Source organism: Thunnus albacares, chromosome 5, assembly GCF_914725855.1.
Source record: "Thunnus albacares chromosome 5, fThuAlb1.1, whole genome shotgun sequence".
In the NCBI taxonomy this organism is placed as follows: Eukaryota; Metazoa; Chordata; class Actinopteri; order Scombriformes; family Scombridae; genus Thunnus; species Thunnus albacares.
In genome coordinates, this window is record NC_058110.1 from 8,060,067 (window position 1) to 8,085,386 (window position 25,320).

General features: G+C 38.4%; 1 protein-coding gene across 2 annotated transcripts in view; it reads right to left on the reverse strand.

Annotated features, from left to right (window-relative positions):
• The window catches only part of LOC122982981 (copine-9-like), an 83,110-nt gene extending 59,207 nt beyond the window's left edge, over positions 1-23,903 (reverse strand). For both annotated transcript variants that reach the window (XM_044352634.1, XM_044352636.1), the window contains exons 1-4: positions 23,534-23,903; positions 21,323-21,363; positions 4,460-4,506; positions 140-243 (exon numbers count right to left, since the gene is read on the reverse strand). In XM_044352634.1, coding sequence (XP_044208569.1) covers positions 140-243; positions 4,460-4,506; positions 21,323-21,363; positions 23,534-23,613 — 272 coding nt within the window. In that variant the 5' untranslated portion in view covers positions 23,614-23,903. The remainder of the gene's footprint in view (positions 1-139; positions 244-4,459; positions 4,507-21,322; positions 21,364-23,533) is intronic.
• Positions 23,904-25,320: the final 1,417 nt, after the last annotated feature.

Below are 25,320 nucleotides of genomic sequence, written 5' to 3' on the forward strand. Positions count from 1 at the left end.
TGTAATCAAAGGCATTGCTACCTTAGGTTGGTTACTCAGAATCTAAGTATTCACATAGCAGAATGTATCCAAATTTAGAATTAAACAAGTTCAGATTTATTCAGAAAAAAGTGAAGTAAAATACTGTCAGAATACTTACACATCAAACCTTAGATTTTGTTTTTCTTCAAAGAAGAAATCCAAGACAAACTTCCTGACAAAATCTGGGTTCCGAGTGTTATCGATTACCTCTGTCCTGCCAAACTACAAAAATAGAAAGACAGAAATAATTGGTTGTAAAAGCAGCACTGATTCAGTGGTCAAATAAATGTGATTAAGCTTATATCAAGACAAACACACCAGAGGAAAAAAGTGAATAAAATTTGTGAGATTCAGCAGCAACCCATATTACCATTGTAACATTTAACACAGGATTAGAATTCATAAATACAAATCTCCTTTGGCTAAAATATGACCACACTGTTTAACACCGAGCTTCATTGTGCTATTTGCTAAATCTTGAGTCCCTGGAGAAATCAGAATGCTACATTAGAGCTGCATCAGAGCCAGCACTCTACCCTACATAAGCACAGAGGCCTGGTCCCAGCCTCCCTCCTGGGCCAGGCCGTCTCTCCATCTCCTTACCAATCACACCAGTAATCCCCCTGGTGGACTGCCAGCCTCGCCTCTGCGGCCTGGCCCGACAGCACCGTGTAATGAGCTATTGATCTTGGTACTGCTTCACTGCAGCCTCAATACCTCGACTCATGTCTTTAGTGCCCAACGCACATAATCCGCGCTATCAACTGCGTCCCCAGCCTATCCATTACCAAGGCCTCGCAGGGGAGTGTATTGGACCTCAGAACCTACCCGCCTTATCGACCTGAAAGGAAAATCCCATGATATTTCCTAGTAGTAGTGTTGCTATTTTCAGGGCTGGAGTCCTTTGGTTTATAATCTCACTCAGGCGTGCTTAGTTAATAGGTGCTCAGGCATTGTGGGTGACAGTTAGGGAATTGCTTTGTTACTGAGGGAGATGTTTCTTGTTGTTCTAGAGTAAGAAGAGCAGTTGGCAGCAAGACAATTATTGCTTTCAACATAGGCATATGTAGAAATATCAAATGGGTGTTTTACAGATACCATGCATTTCTTGATGTAATATTCTTCAGTAAACCATTGAAAAGAAACATTTATTCAGGGTCATAAATGCACAAAAGAACCCATTCAGGCAAAAATAACTGTTAAATAATAACGACAACAGTGGGGCACAAAAGAGGGATTTGTGCTTAAATTTGTTTGCATGTATGCACAATTGTGTGTTGACTTGTAAGAGATTTGCATTCATTGTGTTTGGGAAACTGAAATGGAGTTCATACAGACAACAATAGTTGCATTAGATGAAAGCATTTTTCTTGTTTATTTTGTAGCTTTTGCAAAGATTTGCCTACGAAATCTTGCAGGTTTCAAGCTGGCAACTAGGTGTGCCTTATAGCTTATTTAATGGGTATTAGAAGTACAGCAGGGCAGTATAATATTTATTGTTTATGGTGTAGTTGTTGGATTTGCATTTCTTCCTTTTTATTTATTTTTTGCCAATTTCAAGTGTAAAGTGGATGGCATTATCTGTGTTTATCCTTGAACAACAGAATGGAATAAATAGACCCTGAAAATACTGCTTTGTGTGTTCTGCTGCATGACCTTGGTAGAGCTTATGCAAACTCAACACTGTACCTGGAAAGACTCCAGACTCAGACTAAGATGTATGCAAGCTCAGAATAATTCAAAAGGCAGCTAAACAGTTAGCTATGCTTATTTGAATGTGACCCTAAAGCCCATGAGAACCTAGCCTCCAATAGTCCAATATTGATCAAATAAGCAAAAATCAATTTTAATAGGAGAAAAACATCCAAAGGTATTATTTATTAAAAACTCAGCTAATCTGCTTGGGTGTGTTTGATCTGATTTGATTGATGGTGGCCAGTCAACATAAACAAACAACCTCACAACTGTCATCATATTCTGTTTCAAATGTTGTTAAACCCTGATTAGTGCCTGGAAGTATGTGACATCCTGTTTTTCCAACCAAGCCCTGCCCATTTCAAACCAGTGAGAAAAACACAGACCGAATGCTGCTTCAAATGAAATAACTAAAGCAGTTCCAACTTTGAACTTTGACCATTGAACAGAAAATTGTATAATTATATAGGGCCCCATAATTCATAGTAAGAGGCTGATTGGGAAATAGGATTTCAGGGACTAATGCAAACAAGATGATCTGGCAATAATCAGGGTAATTCCTGAAGACCTGGTCACACCAGAAAGTGACTAAGCGAAATTCATCTACATGTCTTGTACATGGTCCCAATAAATAAATGTGTTCTCAAAACTATTTAGTTGTAGAAGCTTGGTGATGTAAGGACTATTCACAGTGATCTACTGCAACTGGTGAGCTGACTGCTAACCCACTAGCCAGCCGGGACATGCTAAAGTTCATTCAATAAAGAGTTTTACTCAAGAGATTAAAAAGCTCCTTGAGCTAGCCTGCTAACTGCTAAGTGTCAGTTGGCTAACTGCTAATTGCTAGTTCACAAAATGCAATTGAAAGACATTTGTACCTATATTGACTCCTGTCTAATAACTGTTTCCAAACCATTCCTCTTTTGTTGAACAGATTATTCCAAGACAGAGGAGGTTAAATAAAGGTGAATGAAAAAACACAAATGATAAGCTACTTTCTCTATTTTGGAGTCTCCAGCTCTTCGTTCCCTCAACAGTCAGCACTGTCATGACAACTTTCTATTGATCAAGAGCACAAATTCACATTTCAAAGTTAATCAAAGTTGAACTCCTCTCAGCAATTCCATTGGAATTAATAGATTTTGCCACAAAACTTCACTGTTTAGAATATTGGTGTGACAAGGCCTTGTTTTCTGATTTTAGAGCATGTAATCACGCAGACTGAGCTGTCTGTAGTCCCCATAGATGTTTAATAAGAACTGGATACTTCAAGATGGCGGCCATTCACTTGAATGACTAATAACTGATTTTGTTTGCAGTTTAATTTGTTCAGTCAAAAAGTTTAAAGATGTCTTTTTTATAAGCTTGGTCTGGGGAAAATGCTTTTTGATGCAGGCAACTGGGACAAATTGGCAGCAAGGCTGAGTGGCAGCACTGTATTCACCTCTCTTAATACATCCATGGTAATCCCCCATGGGCCACCACAGGTGATATGTGGGAGCCAATGAGTGGAGGATCTATTGGCCGGGAGAAATGGAACCACTGTGATCAGAAAACATAGCAGTACACCCGAAAACAGCTGGAACAGGTAGAAAAGAAGCCCAAGGTAACTATGAACTTATACAAACCACTTGTCAAAAAAAACAGACCAGAAAAAAGAAACCCAAACAACCAATATTGTTTTTAAAAAAAAAAGTTTTTAAACACAGAGGAACATCATATTACACCCTCAGGATATAGTGATATGATAAAAGTTATGCTGTTTACAAAGATTATTTTTCACATATTTATATTTTTGCTGGAATGTAAATGCAAAATTTCTCCCTCAAAGGACAAAATTGCACTTACAACAGTATTGCCATAATGCAAAACATGATGTCAAAAGAAAACAAAGGATTTGTCAGGTTTCCAGTCAAGCACAATTATCTGCTCATGGCGTTGATATGTATATGGCTGGCAGTGAGATGTTTACTCTGCTGATTGCGGTGCCGTGTTTTTGATTAAGCCCTGCCACATGGAATGAAAAGGTGTGAGGTGTCTTGAAGTGAGGGGATCAGCGATGGTAAAACCCTCACTGAAACATTGGTGTTGACTTTGAATTTGCAAATCGGTAAATACACTGACTAAAGACAGACTGTCATGGGCAAATTAGATGAGGTAAAATAGGGCTGAGAGATGACACAGAAATGTGTTTGTGTGCCAGAGACATGTATTGAAAAAAGGGAAGGTATTCAAAGAAGCAGCCGTGAGTGGAAGGTCATATGACCCTGCCTTAAAAAGGAGTGACAGAGGGCGAGATAGCAAGAAGTCTCGGGGAGCAGACGTGCATATTTGATGAGACCTAAAAGGAACCTTACTTCTTTTTCTTCCAGCCCTGAGTCATAATGTGAATTCCTCTTGTCTAACATCATAAACCTGATATGATGAGATCCTTTTTATTTATTTATTCTTTAACTTCTACTATTAATTCATCAGCTTGGGTGGGGTATATGGAGCTTTTTTTTCCCTACCTGAGTCCATTTCAGACTGCGGTTACACTTGTGTGGGCAAGTGAAGAAGCTGACAGTTTCAATTTTCTACAACACTGTTCTCAGGGGTTTGCTGTGACTGGCATCAAGGAGAAGTCTTGAAGTTAATATTCATTATATAGAATTCATACAAATACACACATACTGTATCTGGCATAGAGGTAGGCATAAATATAGGATATTGATATCGGAGAACAAAAGGATGTTGAACTCACCTCCCTCCACTCTTTGGTTCCCACAGCCTGCAAATACAGCACGACCACTGGAAGGGAAAGAGGAGGAGGAGAAGAAGATGATGAACGAGAAATGTGAGGAAAAGAAGAAAAAAAAAGATAATATTCAGTTTCGGTGATTAGCCTGATGGTTTTTATAAGTTGGCACCTGCAGCACCTGACAGATATTAAAACACTCAGGTAAGAAAATCAATGTGACCCATCTATTTTCACTGACAAAGCGAGAGGCAAAGTCAATAATTCTTTTATAAAAACCATTACAACACTATTGTTAGAATGAGAAACCTCAGGGCAATAAAGGAATTTTGGGTTTATTTAATCTACATTGTACACAGTGGTCCACATTAAACACAAATAAGGCAACAAATGAGTACAGTATAATGAAAACACATGAACACAATATATTTTATATTCTCACTTTTCTGCCAAGTATACCTGTGAAACAATACGGGAGTAATCAATCTCTACATTCTCTGCCTTACAGTTATGCTGTCACCACCTGCAGCCAGACCTTTCCCCTGCTATCAATATCTATAATTACAAAAAGGCAAGAATGCTGTACATAAGGTATTAGACTCAGGACCAAATGAAACATATGGCCTAAGTATACACTACATTGCTGGTTCTGTAACTGTCATTTTTAGCCAAGCTAGCGCCATAACCCTAGAGATGGAAATGATGGTCAGTCCAATATGGTCCAGACTGAAATCTCAAAAACTATTGCATTGACTGCCATGACAGTTTGTACAGTCATTCATGGCCCCATTTGCATGAAGCCTAATAACACAGTGGTTTGGTTCGGAGTGAAATATCTCGACAGCTGTAGGATAGATTATCATGCAGTTTAGAGCAGAAATTCATCTAACATCATCATCCACTCAAAATCTAAATTGTATGCAAAACTTATGATCACCTTCTTACGTTCAAAATTAATGACATTCCCATAAGTCTAAACTATTTTGTGTTTAATGCTAACTTACATGCTAGCACACTAAACTGAAATATTGAAATTAAAGACAAATAATACCAGAACAATAAAAGACATATTTATTTTTCATGTGAACTGAAAGTGTGATTTACATGGACTATATTTTAAAGTTTAAAAAAGGATATAATTTGAGATACTGTATATCTTTACAATTTCTATTGATAGCAAATCATTTGCCATTATCTGTGTCTGAACGTTTTTGGTTTTTTTTCTTTCTTTAGTCTGACACTATCATTTGGCAATTACATCACAACTGCTTAAGATACAAAGTTTGAACCTCAACCTTTATGTTTCTAGTTTGGTGATCTTTACAATGTGCATTAACCTTTAAAAAGCTGTTTGCAATACTGCAGGCTCTTAGTACTGCTAAAATAAATGTAGCCTTAGTGAGTAAGCCTGAGATACTGTATGGGTCCCCTGGCTAGCCAGTATTTGAGGTTTACAATTTACAATGTCCTGTTGTGGGTTCTTCCCCAAACATTACATTTTTCTTCTGAGGAGAGATGCTGCTTTTAGCACAACTGCATGAATATGCAATACAGCAGAGGCAGCCCAATTATAACCAAACAAATGTACCCTGTTCTAATGTTTGGATTAAACACAGTATGTACATTCATAAGCAAACAAACAACACCCTCTAAAGGCTCTTATGGGATGTATTAATAATTGGCCAAGTGTTGCTGTTTGTCTAGACGGGCACCATCAGCCACTGTATGCCTCTGTGAAGTTTGGACATTAGCTCTAATGAACTTCAGACTGTCTGGACCAGCAGACGATTAAAACCACATTTTCCCTCCTAATGAGCAATTAACAGAGGGGAGATAACAGGGAAAGGGCAGCAGGCAGGGAACCTTTGGGGCAATGCGTCTTTAGAGGAAAACAATCTTTTCTTTGTCAGATTGTTAACCATATGGGAAGATTATGGTGCTGTTTAAATGGGTTTTGCAAACCCAAGTTTCACAAGTTAATCAGTTTGTGAATAGCCTTCAATTAAATTACAAAATACAAAACAATGAAGGCGAACACACTCTGGGGATTAGATCGGCTTGTAAGTCACACCCCAATGCCCTCTCTTCACCAACAACTGAAGTAATGATTTTATACACTCACCAGCCACTTTATTAGGAACACCTGTGCAATCTAATACAATTCAATACAGCTCTGCCATGAATTCTACATTTATGAAGCTTATATATTTTCAGTTTTTGTTGACATTGTCAGAAAGGTGATAATTCTACTTTCTGTTTATTATTGAGGTCATAGTGGGCGGTGGTGTACTGGAGTGCTTTATATTGAAAAGTGTTCCTAATATTTTGCGCCCCCCCCCCCCCCCCCCCCCCCTCCATGTATGTTAATGGAGTGGACAAAATATTAGGGACACCATTCAGCTGCTGGTGGCTGGTATATGAATATATGTAAGACAGAGACAGAAATCACTGTAAGTATGTTTATCTGAGATCAAAGTCAAAGAACCTTGGTATTTCCCTAAGGTTGCAAAGTAACAACACAGCCTGATAGTGAACTCAAACTAATCCGCATCAGGGCTACATCAGTGCTGGTCATGTCCAAAGGACCTGACTGATTGCCTGCTCTATGGAAAGTGACTGAGAAAGGAAGGAGCCCATCTGGTCAGCAACGGTGCAGCCAAATCACAAGGCAATTCATTGTTACCCCAATCCCTACTTCCAACTACAACTCCTGACAATAGTCTGGCTGCAGGAAGGGTACCCAGGTGACTCTGAACATGAACAGTTCGGACTTGAGCACAAATCATATTAAGTTCTCACATGGATCCACAGATTAGCAGTATATGGTAAAGGGAGTGCTGCAGTGCCACAGAAAAAGGACGAGTCTCCAGCAAATATGTTCGCAGCCTGTTTTCACATCTAATTGTCCGTTTTTAACAGATTGTGCCAGGACGTAAAGACGTAATCTCCAGCATGTATGTACATGCAAGCACATTAAGAGATTTCAGTCCCCCTCAATATTTAAAGTTCTGTCCCATCAGTGTATCGACTGTAACTGAAAATGGCAGGGCATACGCTCAGACTGATCTGGCTAATGCCAAGTGAGCTGACAGTGACAATCACCTGTGTGAAGGTTCTCAACTGGGGATTTCTTGCTTCCTGCCTCCTGGATTTGCACTGCAGGAAAATATAATCAGAGCTGCTCGCTGTGAGGTGGAACAGAGCGGTGGTCGGATGGCGGGAGTGATGGAGGGTGAAGCTGGAAAGGGACGACTGGAGGAGGACAAAACAGAATATTAAAAGGCTGGGACAGGGAGGGAAGGAGAAAGAAGAAAGGTTGGGTGGGATAAAGAATAGAGGACAAAGAAAAGGGGGGCATGGAAGTAGCAGCAAAGAAGAGTTAAAGGTAAGGAGATGAGATGGATAGGTGATTGGCAAGTAGGAGCAGAGTAGAAACACAGTCATGTGGTGGCAGATTCCAGCTGGAGGAGAAGGGGTAGGTTTTAAGGGCTTGGCTGTAAGAAATCCCTCTCTGTTACACCTCTCACACAGCAATTTAGGTGAGGCACAATGGGCACACATCCCTGCTCATCTATTGATCAGCTGCCAGGAGAGGGATAAGGCAAAAGAGCCCAAACCTTTTGAGGCCAATTCTTGAACCTCAGTGGAGCAGCTATGACAAAACTGCACAGACTGAAGAAAATATAAGGAAATACCCTGCGCCAGGAAGGGTTTTCTGTGATTTTCTGTGAAAATCCAGTCTTCTTGTCAGCCTAAATCACAAGGGACGCTGCGTTAGCAAAGAGCACCCCATCGCCCTAAAACTGAGATGGCATAGTCCCCCTGATTCTCAAAATCAAATTGTGGTGTTAGATGTAGATCTTTCTTTGCTCACAAGAATAATAAAGTGAAACATACACCTGCATTAATACATTTTTTTGGGCCACTTGGGATGCTGATGAGGGCTTAGCTTAGCATAAAGACTGAAAGTAGGGGGAAACAGTTAGCCTCTAGCTAGTTCTCTCCAAATTTCAAAAACATGCTTTACAGCACTTCTAACAGGGTTTATACACCAAAAGTATAAGTTCAACGTTACACAAGGCAAAGCTAGCTATTATTTACAGTGGAGAGAGTGGCTGTCCAGCTGTGCGAGTCAAAGCGATAAGCACTGTGTTGATTTTCCACCAGGTTTGGCTGCCAAAGTCAAACTGAATTGATCTTTGATCTGAGAGACGCTGGCCTTCACAACAAGTGTCCTTTGGGAGCGTCTGTCATGGACGGAAGGTGCCAGTTATGACTGCGATAATTTTACTGTGGAGAAGAATGGTGGGAAGGTACTTTTTGTGCATCTCTGAGTTTTGTCCTGTAAGTGAATTACGAAGAAGCTCAGCGACAAATCAAACTGCATCAGCTGCATCATGAATTTAACATATTTCATATGTTAAATTCATGAATTAATTTATCATCCTTTGTTTGGTCTTAAAACCTGCGCTCATAAAGCTAAAAGCTAAACATGTAACAGCAGCATACTGCTCTGAAATAATTATTGTGTCTAGTATGGTGCCCGTTCATAACATGCCTGGTTGGATTGGGCTGATTGCTTAGCCTCTGGCATTGCTGCCTCATCACAGGAAAATTAATACTGTTGATGTAAGGTGTGAACTGAGTATAAACACTGACAACATGAAAGAATCTAACATTCTATTACACACAGGTGTTAAATACTATAATAGTGAATCTTTTCTTATTTCAAGTATAATGAGGGCTGCATTTAAAAATAAAATACATAAAAATTTGCACCTTGAAAATAAAGTGAATCCATCATTTTGATAGAACGTTTGCTTTTGTTATTTGACTATTACACACGCCATTTACAGTTAGGCCCTATACAATTTCCAAATCATCAAATTTTATCCTGAGTAAGAATGTCCACTTACACTTATCTAAATTAATTCCCAGATTCAAAGGAACTCCAACAGCAGAGGACGGTCATCATCACTTCAACACCGCGCTCTTTCTTTACTCGTGGACAGCATACTCAGTGCTCAGACACAGAGCTGAGTGGCTTGTTGTTCTCTTGTTTATTCAGAGTTTATCAGTATGAAACATCGAGTGTATAAGCACACCATGTGAAAATGCTTCTCTCTCTGATTTCCAGATGTGCTCATGACATGCAGTCGCAGAGACATGAAGTCCCGCTCCTGCTGCTGCAGAGCTGAGCAGCTCGCAGATCGCTTGTTTATTCAGAGGTTATTAATATTAAATGTGTCACATGTCCAAATTGCACCAAATTGTCACTGTACTTCCTTGGGTCCTGAGCAATACAACTATCAAGTGTGAAGTTGATCAGATGAACGGTTCTTGAGATATGCGAAGGACATACACACATACAGGCAGACAGGAAGTCCTTATATCCTTTATAGTTGGACGTGGATATCAACATATTATTGATAATAAACATTAAAATATATATATATTTTTTTTTTTAGTCAATGTGACTAGTAGATGCCATGGGTGGACGAGGGGCTGCTCACTCTTTCCTCAGATCTCATTAGGAGACCTCAGGGTAATTAGGGACCAGTGACCTTTTTTTAGATGGTATGACTCAGGTCTTGCCTTTATTCACCTCAACCACTGAGCCTTTATTGAATTATAATTTACCTGTCCATGAAAGTGGAACTTGTCAACTTGATGTGTATACAATGGATGAGGAAAATGTAAAATTCCTTGCCCTCCATCATTTCTTACATATATCACTGTGTGCCACAGAAATTCTGCTTTGCATCTTTCTATTATTAAAAGCAAGGTTTTTAGTTTTTTTTTTTTTTTTTTTTTTACAAAGTTTATACTCAAATACATACTTGTGGTGTTTACAGTAACAACCCTCCCATGGAGAGAAAATTGCCACTAGTGCTAAAGAAAAGTAATACAAGGCCAAAAATAGCTTCTTCTGAATCACATAGTTAATACAATATATCACAATCTAGTCACTCAGATGAGTCATTTATAACCGCAGCAGGTTTTAAAACAGATTCTCAGAACAGGACAAGACAGAAACTCTCAAAACTAAAACCACACCTGCTGTGCTATAACAAAACAAAACATTAACTCCTACCTGCTGATGAGTCAAAATCAAGCAGATACAACTAAACAAATGTACAGGAACACATAATATATCAAATGTAATCAACATGACTCATTATCTCACATTATGAGAGACTGTATAGAATTGTAATTTATTAGATATACATAATTGATTTGATTACTTTTAAATACACCTGGACTGGTGGTGAGTGGAGAGGCTGTCTCTCCTGAAGATTTTAATGGAGTGAGACACTCATGCATGTCGATGAAAACTTTCAGTATTCCACCAGCAAATGATGTTACATAAGAGAAGTGGGATGTTTCATAGGGAAGCCTGATGGTGGTTTAGATGGTGGTGGATAGAAATAAAAGAGCCAGATAAATCTTGTAAATAGGGTGTAGTTTCAGGAACTGCACAATGAGAACATGAAGCAACTAAAAAGATTACCTCAATTTCCATAAGTGTCTTCTCTTAATCTTTAAAAGTTTTCATGATTTGGTGTCATCAGTGATTTTCTAAGTCATTTAGAACTGAAATCATAGCAATGTAATATGAAATCTGAAAAGGAATTGGAGATGGAAATTACGCTTTCTGAAGTGCTGAAGGGTCACTTCAGCAACAGAAAAGCTGTGCCAAAGACAGAAAGAAGTACAGTCACAGCTATTTGGAAAAGAGAAGAAAAATATCTCATGAATTCCATTACTTTTATTGGTCTCCAAAGGAATGTATCATACAGATGCGTTTGTCTCTGACCAAATAACAGAACTTCTTTTTTTTCCCTTCCAGTTTACAATCTCTTCAGGGATTTCAATTCTTCGTGGCCGCTGCAGTTCAAACGGAGAATTTTACTTGCTTTGGGAAATGCATGAAAGCTGTTTACATCCCTCCAAGGGCAGCGTCAATGCAGTTGAGGTCACACATGCCTGGAATATGTTAAAACCCAGTCAAGACAGGACTGAGTGAGACTGTGCTGCAGGTCAGCATGGTTACCCAACAACCCAGTCTAACGGCAGTTTGTGAAATAGTCACGAAATTTAATCTACAGATTTGTGTACATGGACACGAATTTTCCATTTATTATGTGACACTCAGCACGACTTTCAAACTAATGTACTGTATATGTTTCTTTTTCTGTCAGTCACGTCTCAGGACCACAGATGTTGTATTGGTTTTTCTCATTTGTTATTCATGTTTTGAACTATAACTGCTACATTATTCAACATTTAGTCACAAGATTTTATCCTTATATTTATTTTTCTAATTTTATCAGTCAGCATCAGTCTGGTGGGCGGACTGGAAGACCTACCTGACAAGTATTTTCCTCACTGTTGCCATGTTAAGGTTTTCTTTCGATGATATCTTGAACATTTCTCAACACAAAAACATGAAAGTGTCCTTGATACAGTAACTAAACAATACTACAAGTTAATGTTAAGGCCATCCGTTTTAATTATTTCTGATTTGGTTCTGAGAAATAATGTTTTTTTTTGTCAGTTTTCAATTACAGAAAACTGCATTACCCATGAGCCTCATTAAGCATTACCGTAGAGACGAAGACAGTCCACTTTGTGTTACACTGCAAAACTTTTATTTACTATTATATCTACTGTTTACTTTTAATTACCAAATTTATTCCAAACTGATTAAGATTTTTGTGTGCAGCTTGTTTATTGAGTCCCCCCAATTCACACACACACCTTGGATGACATGGCTCATGGAAGGGCATTGTGTTATGGGCGAGTTTGACTCCAGTTTTGATCTTTGATTTATCTGAAATAAACCAACATATTTACTTTTTCTAGATAATCTAGATGCAGTGTAATTACCAGTTCATCTGTACAAGATATTTGATATAGTCAGTAGATATATCTTTTTACTACCCTATTTATAATCCCACTTTGCAAACTGGAAGAACTACAACCCTGTTGCTGATTTGTATCAAGCTGCATGGCGCAGCTCTAAGGAATGGTAGTTTTTAAAAAATAGTTAGTGTTTTTTCCTAGAATTGGTAGTTGTAAATACTGAATTGAGAGTACATTGAGGAGATTGAGCGGGTGGTAAACACATTTATGTTATCAGATTTTAAATATCTAATTGTTAAATGGGTGAAAATTAATTTTAACCATGTGTTACCCATATTTGACAGCACCCCCAGTTGTTGACCATACTCACATGATAGCTGAGGTCAAGAGCTCTCTATAACAGTTGGTCCTATGTCTGTAGCCCCTTTTGTTGCTTAATTATATGTCTTCAAACATGTACTAAAGTCAAGGTTCAAAGGTCAGTATTTCAAAGTAGGAGCCATTTAGAATCTTCATTTAGACATGTTACTCTCCAGGTTGAGACCTTTGCAAGAATGTATTTGGTTTAGCTCTACGACAAAGTTTTAATTTTTTCATTTCATGGACACAACCCACCCCAGGCCTAGTTTCAGAGAGCACTTTGAAGTATAATATGTAAAATGAAACTTTTTGTTTGTTTGTTTTTTCTTTTTTAGTGGAGATTACAATACTGCTGACAATCTAGGGCATTACTATAGGCTTGGAGGAAGGCCTAAAGTGCTTGGGTTAGGGTTAAGGTTAGACCAATCCATTCTCATTCATGCATAGGCTACCATTTACACAACCTTGGAGATTTTTTTCCCAGCAGTTTTCTTCCTTACTGTTGTTGCCTCATTGTTACATTTCCAGCTGCATTACAGCAACTTTCAATCTGTGGAATAGCATTAAATCATCAGCATGTATGTTTATCATGCCACCCACTCGCAAAGCAGGGTCCCTTAGTATAAGTAATGGTCAAAAACTCCACAGGCTACCATTAGGAAAAGTAAAAACAACTGGAAGCTTCTTGTTTGCAGAGAAACAGCACAGAGCTGGAAATAAGTTGCATATATATGTTAGATTATAATCACTCGTATGGCATGTTTACCTACTCCTATCAATTCTAGTCTGTCCAAAACATAGATTTTTTAAATTACTCCAGCTTGCTAGTTTCACACTACAGACGAAAATGCACATTTATTGCAAAGTTGTATATCTTCCATGTGTGGGCAGATACACAGAGACATCAGGTAATTTGATGGCGGAGTAACACAAACTCAAATTTAATTTACACAAGGAGCAGGCAAAGTGATACAACATCCCCAAGGACAAACTCTGAGTCATCAATAAATTAGATAAGGGGCAGACCTTCAGAGTCTTGCTTTGGTATCTCGGTACATTCTTCCACAAAGCACACATAAACACGGGCAACAGATTATGTTAGCAGGGTTGATGACTAAAAGGGGAGCACAAGAGAAAAAAAACATTCAATGTAATTTTATATTTTTCTTTCAAAACACATGTCTGGAGGGGATCTTTAATGAAACAGAGGCAAAATGAACCTTCAGTTAAAATAACTTCAGCTGAAACAAAAAGAAACAAGACTAGATGAAAACCTAAACTGTGTCTCAAATCACATACTTCTGTTAGTACACTTTCATGTAGTATACTGCATACACTATGTACTTACTGGCGTAGTGCGCAAATTTTGACAGGGTAGTGTTGTCTCAAATCAAACACAGCCGTTGTGCACTTACCGGCAATGATGATCGCAAATTAGCATTAGCTAGCATTAGCATTTGCGTTATCGTTTGCGTTACCAAATCATTACAGACTGTTAAATCAACCCAAAAAACATACTGATGGCTTATATCCGACAACAGTAAAGTGGTGCTTAGTGCTAAAAAACACATGTATAACTTACATTTGTATAATGTGGCGATGTTCACCGTAGTTACAACATACTCGGCCACCATTTCCAGTTTGAAAAGTGGTCCCTCCCCTTCCGCTACGTAGCCAAGATGGCGACCATTGAGGGCGAGAAGTCTCCATAGTTCAACATTCAACTTTTTAACCGTTTTGAGTGCACCATCTGGGTACTTACAGTGCACTGCATTTTCCCATACTTCTCAGTGTGAACGCACTTATGCACTCAAAATGTTAAGTGTTAGTACAGAAATATGCGATTTGAGACACAGCACTAGTATATGGCTTGACTATGTATTTTCAATGTGTGTAATTGTGGCTATTTTGTTACAGGGATAGTCAGTGGCCGTGTCTATAATGTGAATTCCTGGATATTAAATGTTCATCTGCAATTTTCTGTTGTGGTCCTGGTATTTGTTTTTAAAGTGTTCTAAAGTAGCATATCACATGAAATTGGTTAAGTAATGTTTGAGTAATAACAAAAAAAAAGGGTTATAAATGCAGTTGCAAGAACAATACTTTCCTCTCTTATCTTGAGATATTTGATTTAAAGAGAACTTATTTTAATTTTAATTATAACTATTCTAATTATCTGTTAACTTCTCCTGCTTTCATCTGTTTCTATCTGTGGATGTCTGTAAACATGTGGTCTCATCCATATGTTTGCATAGGATTAGCATGCTAAGCTAACAGTCCTTCAGACATTCAGGGTTATAAGGCTGGTCCATGGCCAGTCCAGACAAAAAGTAACAAATAAAATCTGCAGCCTAACAGTAAGCTGCAACCTACTCTCTCCTACTATGACCAGGCTGCCATTTTACCTTCTCAGCCTCACTTAACTGGAACCTACCAACTGCTCAGGTAAGCAAAGGCTGAGCTAGACAGATACAGGCAGTCAAATAATACAGAATAACACACAAAGCATTAAGAGATGAGAGGGAAGTAGCCTTTTCACAGCAGCAAATCCTCACATTTGAGAAGCTGGAGTCAGAATGCTTTATATGAAGATTAAAATGATTGTTAGTTAGTTTTCAGGCAATTAACTGATTGATTGAATGATAAATAATTCACCACCTGGAATCTGTCTAAGAAAAACACATCTGAGGTGCAGAGTGATTAAATAATCCATCATTGTTCCACTTGTTTTAGGTACTTTAATGGGCCCTGGTGAAAGCTGCAGGCTTTATTATCTCTTCTTTGTTCCCTTTCCTTTATAAACAGCCCCACCTCTTCTCTTCTATAAATTGATTGTAATAAAGTAGGTCATGAGAGTCTCACATGATTAAAAAATCACTCCCCATTTACTATAGTGCACTATAGCATTTACTTTTATTTTTGGGTCCAGATTCTGAGTGTGAAATTTATGCTCTATATAATGCCCTAATAAACTCCACAATAGAGCAAAAAAAGTTTGTCCAAGACATCCACAACACTTTCTGCCCACAGTGCCACATTTTATAGATGTGAAAATTACCGCTATACGTCTTCATGGTTGTCAGTGATGACGCAACATCTCAATTTACAGATCACTACCGAGTTGACTATTGATGTATACTATGTAGTGAGTAGTGAATGAGGGACACAGATAGCCTTCCTGATGGACAGCATCACCTCTTTACCAACAGCTGACACATTTATTGAATGCTACGTATTAGCTCTGAATGACATTAACATGAGAGATGAGTGATTGACTAACCCTCAGTGCTGTCATGTCAATAAACTCTTTTTTGCTCTCTCTTCATCCTGGAAAGTTACTATATTTAGCATTTACACAAGCAGCCTACAGTAACTGCAGCCATACATGTAGCTCTGATTATGGATGTATGATTTGATTAACTAATTTACATGAGAGGTGGTAAATGAATGTTTGATTGATTGAGTGGGTCTCCTCTCTCCTGTACAGCACCCATCCTGTTAATTACTTGCTTCCTGTCATAAATTGTGGTCACATTACCACCATGGCATTTGCTCCCATGTAACATTCCTGCCAAATATCCAACAGCTGACACTGAAAAAAAGCATTTGTGACTGTCAAAATATCAGCTAACTCAAGGTTTAAGAGTTTGTGGTCCAACTTATGAAAACACCTGTGAACAAGTGCATTCAGATGTCCAAATAACACTCTGGAGTTGTACAATATCACCTTTTTCCTTTTTTATATATAATGGACTGAGAGTGACACAAGAGGCTTTTAAGCCTGTCAGTCATCTCAGCTTCCATTTCAGTTGATTTGTTCAAGCCAGACTTGATTGGCAGATACTTATGGGGTGACGTTTTTCTGCAGAGGTAGGTGAGCGGGAGTTAGCAGTACTCAGACTGAAAACAGCCCTGCCTTAAAAAAATGTGAGGGGCTGCATTGGCGGGGGTTTACTGGTGAGACGATGAGGTAAAATCTGGACTGGTTTGAGTGATATTGTGGGACCATTAATTTAAAGGCTTATCAGATGCCAAAATACTGCATATATGCCTGACATAGCTGAACATGGCATTTTAATTAGACTATTTAGTTAATGCTGGAGAGGAATCCAGTCCAAACCTTCCTGTCATAATAGATCAACACAGACAAAACACTATGGGATACTATAGAAAATATCATAGGATAGATTTTAATTGAGGTATCATAGGTGACAGGGACTGAGAGAGATGGGGAACATTTGCTTACGTTAACATTCCTTTTTTAAAAGGTCTAGTTGTTAATGGAGAGGATGTGTTAACAGTGGTTACAGTATCCACAATTTAAAAGTAATTGTGCGTTTGTTTGAGCCAATGAGGTCATACGGTAACAGTTCACAAGGTGATGCAAAATGACATTTTTATATCACTGTATGAAACCATTCCTCTGTGCTGGCACCCCCACTGTGCCAACCCAGCAGTCTCCATGAAAGGAAGAAGGGGGATTCACTTTTTCACTCATTGTACACATTAGTTTGTGTGTGAGTCTAAGGGAGAGGCTAATATCTGGGCTAACAGCACAGTTAGTTCATCTTCTGCATATGAAATGATCTAATATCATATCACCCTTTATTATGTAAGCAATAACAGCAAGCTGCTCCTCGCCCACTTTAAATTATTGCACCGAATGCATATACTTATTAGCATTAGAATAATTAATATGAAACTAAAAACCCCTTTAACACATGCACTGCAACCCTGAAATTTTCCAGACATTACCCTGAGGAGCTGTATGAGTGAATGCAAATGTCTGAATCAGTCGGACCGGGCATAAAACAGACTTTACTCTGCCAGCTGCCTAGCACAAAGTCCATGTAATGTCTGATTGAGCCCATTTGTGAATACAGCAGTGAGTTCTCTGGAAAATTCACAGTGAGTGAGTGGGCTACAACTGCTCACTGCTGTAAGTGCAACAAAACCTGGCAGTAAGGGAGAAGATATGAGCAATTTATCAAACAACTGTTGAATGAGCAGAAGAGAAACTTAAATACAATGTCTTTTACTTCCAGCAGTCAGCTCCCCTCTCATCCACAGCCGCTATTCTACACATGCTGCTGGCGCTGGATAAACACAGCAGGCCTGACCGCTCCGCTGTGAAGCTAGCGCTAGCACGTTATTTCTGATGAAAAGCTTAAAAACACTGAATTACAACTGCAGTGTACTTTCTGTGTCATGTCCTGCCTTCTGCAGCCCTTGCCTAAACCAAACGGAGTATTTCCAGTAGGTGAGAACAAGTCTGACATAGACAATCTCCTGCTGTATGCTTCATGTGTGAAAGGGCAACTCCGGAAAATGTTAGGACCTGATTCTCCAGACACTGTCCAGAGTTCATATGTGAAAACAGCTTAACATTTCTACTGAAGTGAAACAAGACGACTTCATTTTACTTTTAAAATTGTCCATCCAAACCACTGTACCTACTGCACATCCAAATTTACTGTGTAAATACTGCATTATTGTTAAACACCTGAATCACAACTGTATGGAAATATTTCACGTCAAACTTTGCAAATTTTGCTACCAATCAAATTCTTATTGTACAATTTTATACTTTATACTTTTTATACTTTTGTTTCTACATAGTTTTCAACCAGAGAGGACAGAAAACATAATTTCATTACACAATCAAACTTGTTCTACGTGCATACACATTAAAAAGGCTTTGAATCTTGAATCTCTTCCTCTTTTCTTAGCTGTGCTGTCTGTGTTACTTAAGTAACAATTGGTAATAGTGCTTATTCTAATTACATCTTCCAGCTGTACGGAGCACAGTTCACCACATCTGCTTATGTTGAAGGAAAGGTTCATGCATCACTTCTCCCTGTCTGTACTGGTTGGACCTCCTCAGGCTGCCCTCACATCTGTGGCCAGTCATAGACATTATCACCCGAGCCCCAAGACGCGTCTGGGTAAGGAGTTAGACATCTGTGCTCTCCAGCTGTGATTTGTGTACTTCATTTAAAGCCTGACTGTCTGGCCGACTTGAGGTAACATTTGTCTAAGAAAGATGTGCCCCACAGGCTCTCAGAAGTACCAAATTGCTGGACTTGTTTTAGCTGGTAAAGGTAGAATCTTACGTGTCAGGAGGGAAAAAGAGCAGTTTGCCAGTAGGTGCAGTAAAGATGTGCCTCCTGTAATTTTCTTTATAGGTCTCTTCGGCATTTTTTTCAGAGCGATAAATGCACCCAGTCTTGTAATCATGTTTCCAACTAAAACATTTTCTTGACATTTCTCAACTGCCTTGTCAGCCAAAATTTTTGCTCTGATATTGTTATGACAAATTATTTTAATATAGATTTAAACATTTAATTTAACAACAAGCTCAAACTGAAGGTAGTTTTTTTCCTTATTTGAATAGTATCATTTGTGACTGGCAGTCAGGTTTGACTAGTAATGTTGTACAGTTGAATCGAAACACTGAAGCACTGAACTTACATCTTCTTTCCCATTATCTTTTCAACTAGATCATATTTGAACGCTTTAATAGCCTGTGGTTTTTGTGTTTATCTCATGTTTGTCATTTCTCTCATTCAGATTTTTGTCTGTGCTTTTAATTACCTTCCTCTGCCCAATTTTATTCCCTTATACTTATACCCTTACTGGGTACATTAATCAAGATTTTGTGCTTTGAAAATAAAATATATATTTAGGAACTCCTCCATGGTGTTTCTTGTGAGTTATCAGTGGAGTGATAGCCAGACCACTTCCTTCAGAGAGATGATTGGACATGAAACATCTAGCATTAGTCAGAACAATGGTTGGCCACAGAATTAAGCATTAAAAAAAAATAAAGCGTATTTCTTATTACCAGTTGACAATTATTATGGCAATTCATACCATGGTCACTCACAATTCTTGATTCTAATTGGCTGGCAGGTGTGGAGTAACTTTTCCCTCTAATGCAGTTACCATTTTTAATGAATGTGCCAGTAAACTTTACGTAAAAACAGCATTAGTGAGTCTTAGCTCGCTAGCTAAGCTTTGTTCTGTTATTTATATAACCAGTAAAATAAACAGCTTCTCAGTAAGGACCAGGCAAATTAAATTCCAAACATGTTCGATATTTGCATAAATCTGGACACCCAAATCAACTAATGGGTAGAAGGAGGAAAGAGAGGACACTGCAGACAGCTACGTTAGCATCAATGAAGCTAGCCTGTAGGTGTGAAGGACAGCTGCAGGGGAAACGAGAGAGGAAACGAACAAAACCACATCGAAAATGAGGAGATGAGGAGAGGTCACTCATAAGAGAAAGTAGACAGAAAGAAGAAGAAAAGAGACAGTGATAGAGAGCTAACACGCTATGTGTATGTAACTCAGTATGTATATGTATCTCAGCTGAACTTAGGATATAGCTCTCCATTCTCTATCGTTGCACATTGAGTGTATTCAAGACAAGCAATCAGTGAATTTTCTCTCTTTCTCCTGATTTCAAACTGTGTCAGGATTTTAAATCTCCTGCCTAAGCCTTGTAAAATGTATTCTTTTCCTGTTAAGCTAGCTTCTTAGCAACGCAAGCAGCAGAATTCTTGGAACCAGAACTGTATTTCATGAAATTTAAAGCAGAAAAGCAAGATTAAAAATTAGGTATTTAAGTAAATGTACAACTGGTATTTTTATTTGATTACATATGGCCTTTTGTGGGCCCATATGTAATATGTAATCATATACTGTACAGCTTGCAGGGTACCCTCCAGGCTCTACAGTATATGATTGTAGTGGATGATGTGAATCAGAGGTACTGTCCTTTACTTGTTGACATTGCTGATGTTTAAGTTAAAGTTTCCAAGTTAATTATTTATCTCTCGTTACCATGGAGACATAATTACTAGCATTTATACATACGGAAAATTATGGTCATAATTTGTTTACTTGCTTTTAGTTTGAAGAATGTAAATTAAATTATTTGGCTAACTCAATTGGGATCTTACACTGTTCACATTTGCAGCTCCAGAGTCCTGCATGACAGAATATCCCTCCCTAATTACCAAAAAAAAAATTCAACCACACTTGTTTGTTTACTTCATTAAGACAGAGGGGTGAAGGGACACAGGTTCCTTATCGGCCCAACAGGCTTTTTAACCCTGAAATTGTCTACCAATGTCTTCTTTCTTCCTTCACTTAATTCTCTACTACCCCCCATACTGAAGCTCAGCAAAACTCACACCATGACCTTTCTTTAACCTTGACTTTTAAGCCCCTTTCTTAGTTCTGTCCTTGTTCTCCCCTGTTCCCCCCTCACTCCTGTATTTTATCAACATTGTTGTCACCCATTGACAGCTCTGACCTTCTGGGTTATTTACCAGTGCAAGAGACAGAGTAGAACACCGTTCATTACATTTTAATGCTTTTTTGCTGTAAAAGAACTACTTAAACGAGTGTAAAAAAACAAACAAAAAAACATGCAAAAATGTATCATGCTACAGAATGCAACTCCCCATTTTCTAAAATGTCAACTGCAAGATAAATATAGAGTTGATATTAAGTTCAATATCCAAATTGACATTAAAAGTTTGTCCTAAAAAGTAATGACAAAAAACAGAATGTTCTGTTATTACCAACATTTCAATCCATATTCATCAGAGACACTAAAGACTTAATACATACCAGGATCTGACTTGGAGAATGTATCTACATCCAGTAGACTCCTGTGGAAACAGTGAAATTGCAGGTAAAATGGATTCTTTCAGCCATTGTTGCAGGGTTTTAAGACAATGTATTCATTCATTAACATTCACAAAATTCATTTTTTTCTCTTTTGTTCTTCACTTCTTCACTCTCCTGCACATTTAGAGAAAATCTCAGCTAAGCCCTGAAGTTGGGTCAAGGGCAGATTTTAAATGCTCTCTAAATTATTCCCCAAAAATGATTCTGTGACAATTACCATCTCACCATATGCTGCTGACACTTTCCCTGCAATGCAGTAGTATGGCAAATAAAATACAAGTAAAGCAACATAACGTCTTTTATTTTTTATCTTTTAATCTATGGTCACTTTGTTGTAATGGGTTGCAATCAGTTTTGAATTTTTGGTACCACATCAGAGGTTGCATGTCCCTCCAAATTTGAATACAAAAGTTGAATAGATTATTTCTTCTGATGTCTAAATAGGAATTTCAAATGAATGCAAAATCCAAGCCATGTTCATAAAGACAGAAGTAGTAACAGTTTGTGTTTTGGAAAAAAAAGTTGAAAATACTTTTTTCAATGGAAAAGCGTGGAACCCACAGAGTGTAAAATGCACCTCTGTCTACAGGATTCTAAGGAGGCAATTTTTGTTCAAGTCACTGACCAAAATGTTTTGTGTATAGTGAGCAAAACTTTGAACATATTGGCCAAATTTGTTTGCTGTAGGTGTTTCTGATATCCAGAAACTAGTTTAAATTTAGTTTGACATTCTGGGAAAAAATGTTGCTTTCTTGATACCACTCTCATGTTGAGAGTGGTATCAATCTTCTCATTTAGTACTCAGCAAGAAACCATCTAAGCTCAAAGTCAAACTGTTCCTGTTGGAGAGGTGAATCTATTAATGGATTATGCAACCAAACCTCTAACAAGAACCCCATAATTCAAGGCAAAAAAGAGGAAAATACAGCAAATTAGTACATTTATTGCACAAGGTTTAATGTAATAAATCCTGTATGTAATTCAATTATAGTGGTTTTGAATCTTTGAAAGTTAAAACACCTTCATCTTCTATTCCTCCATCTGAGTTCACTCCCCTCTAGGTCTGAGCAGTGTAACTCAGGTGTCTGGCCACCTCAAGTCTGGCTGATCTCAGGAGGGACTATACAGGTGCAACAGCCATTTATTATTCAGGAGCTGATTGAAAAGACAGTTAGCACACAGCCAGGCAGGCAGACTGACAGTCTGAAAAACCCTGACTGAGTTTTACTGCACAGTCAGTCAGTCAGTCAGTCTGACAGTAAGCAGTCAACCATTCAGCTAAGAGAGACTGCCAGCAAACACAGACAGCATGGAATAAAATAGAACAGAAGATTCAGGTATGTGTTAACGCTGCTGCTTTGTTTCAGATGGTTGATTTCTTTTTTAAAAAAATCAATACTAATCATGTTTTTCTGAGGATTATTGCTATACTTACTGGCAGTATTTCTATATTTTGTGTGAAACATTTATGCTACTGCATCATTTAGTCAGGCAGCTACAACAGAATCTGATGTTATACACTCAAGCAGTTCACTTCAATCAATCATCATTAATCAACCACACGTCTCTGAACATCATCAGTCTACTGGGTCATCAGCCAGACTTCATGCAGAAATCATGAGACTCTGAAGGATTTTTAAAAAATCACTTTGATGCATATTGGATGCATCTGATGGGATTAACCATATACCTGCAAGCAAAGGGCATCAGAAACTAAAAGGTCACAGATGGAGGATAAAGCAGTTAAACACACTGCTAATAGCAAAGGCACCTAAACCACCTGTTTGTGTGAGATAAATAGATAGATAGATAGATAGATAGATAGATAGATAGATAGATAGATAGATAGATATTGAATACATAGAAAATCTACAATCTTACAAAAATTTATGTTTGTTTTACAGTTGATCAGAGGTGCACACTAGGGGTTAACCTCAGCGGAAGGTATGGATGTTACATCAGAGGAAAAAATAACTATAGATAAAATTAAAATTCACCACACACATCTAATTAACTTGTATCACTTTGATGCTGCTTGCATGTTAAATATGAATTTCATTTCTAAAAGGTTTTACGTGATACAGGTGAAATGACTTTTAATCAGGGTTTAAGATCAACTACATCTGTGCATGTAGAAGAGTTTGACCTTACCGGCATGATACGGTAACTTCTATTTTAGTTGCAGGGACTCTGGTGTTGAGAGGATCGAATTCCCCTATTGATGCCATCATCTCGACTCGCGACGCTAATGGGCATCCGCGCAAGAAAGAAAAAGATCTGATCAGTCACTGTAGGATCGTGATTGCAGTAAATCCATTGTCGAGATCTTCTTCTTGGTTTTCGCCTGTGGAGCAGCGAGCAGCGGAGGAGGGAGAGAGAGAGAGAGAGACTGACAGAGAAAGAGAGAGAGAGAAAGAGAGAGAGAGAGAGAGAGAGAGAGAGAGAGAGGCAGTGAAAGTTGTGGGGCAGATTTAAAGTTCATTCATCCTTCATGCGTCCACGGTCCGCTGCCGGTGTGTTTCAGGTGCAGAGGAGGAGGAGGAGGAGGAGGAGAGCGCAGCCAACCGGAGGCACCGGTAACAACACGGTGCTCCTCTTTTGCTCTCTCTCTCTCTCTCTCTCTTGCCCTGTGTGTGTGTGTGTGTGTGTGTGTGTGTGTGTGTGTGTGTGTGTGTGTGTGTGTACTCATCCACTCAACTACTTATTAAATACACTGTTAATGGAATATCTTCTTAGGCTTAAAATGAGCAAATGACAGGAGTTTATAGCTCAGAAACAACTGTCAGCGTGTATGCCACCTAAACACTGTGGCCTTTGCTCAGACATTTCCTCTCCCACCTCTATCTCTCTGAGGTGACATTTCTCCTTTTGTGTCAAAATGTAATGATGAATTTGAGCGTCTTCTGGTGTGTGGCACCAATAGATAAGCACATAATTTGTTTTGTTCTTTTAAAATCAGATAAGCTAAATATAGTATATTTTCTGTGCTGTGAAACAAGAAGCTGGTTTATTTGTTACTGTTCCATTATTCAAGTTAATTATACTGTATTTCAAAATGTCACTTTCGATAAAATGAAAATGCGTAATGCATTGTGAATAAATTGTGCTGTGTAAGCCGGTGTTTGAATGAAGCAAGTTAACGTTGACAGTGATGTGGAAAGAACTGCTTCAGAAAAGTGAGCTTGGTGTTGAAATAAAGACTACAAAGCTACAGTAACTCACTGTAAAAAAATAAATCAGACACGGCAGGATGTGAGTGGAACTGGAGATAGAAAGGTCTGGACTTTCCAAATAGATTGGAAAGATAGCAAAATGTTGCCGTTTTAAATTCTGGAGGTGACCAGGCCTTTAATGGAGGCTTTCTGTTAGAAATATCAAGTGTCAAGCCCAAGCTGTGGTCACCTCTGTTGATTTTTTAAGTTAAGTTTAAACTGAGTGAAAAACAGTTTAAAGTAACAGAGGGGTAAGCCTTGCTTACGTCAAAATAAATCCACTAAAAGCCTGTCAGAGATTAACTCACCTTTGGAGTCCCTGAACAGGAAACACCATCCCATCCATATATGCTTTCATTCAAACATTCAAGCCACGACTGTTCGGTTACATGATATAGGCCTAGTGCATAACATCTTCATTGGAGCAGGTAATCAAACAGTTGGGCTCGCACACTCGTGGTCAATTATCTTAACAGAAGAAACAACCTGTCATCCTCTAATGAGACGTCTACGCTTCTAAATCTGGAAGGGCTTCTCAGTAATTTTCCATTAATCAGCTCTCCTGAAAGCATCATGCCTCCCACTGCGACCCTCTCCAACAAATTACATTTCTGAGCTCCTGCAAAAATAGCTGTATTTTAAAAAGAGTTTTGAGTTGTATTTTTTGAAAACAAAGCCACAAAAGTCTTCATGAACTCCAAAAGGAAGGAGGAGTGTGTAAATACA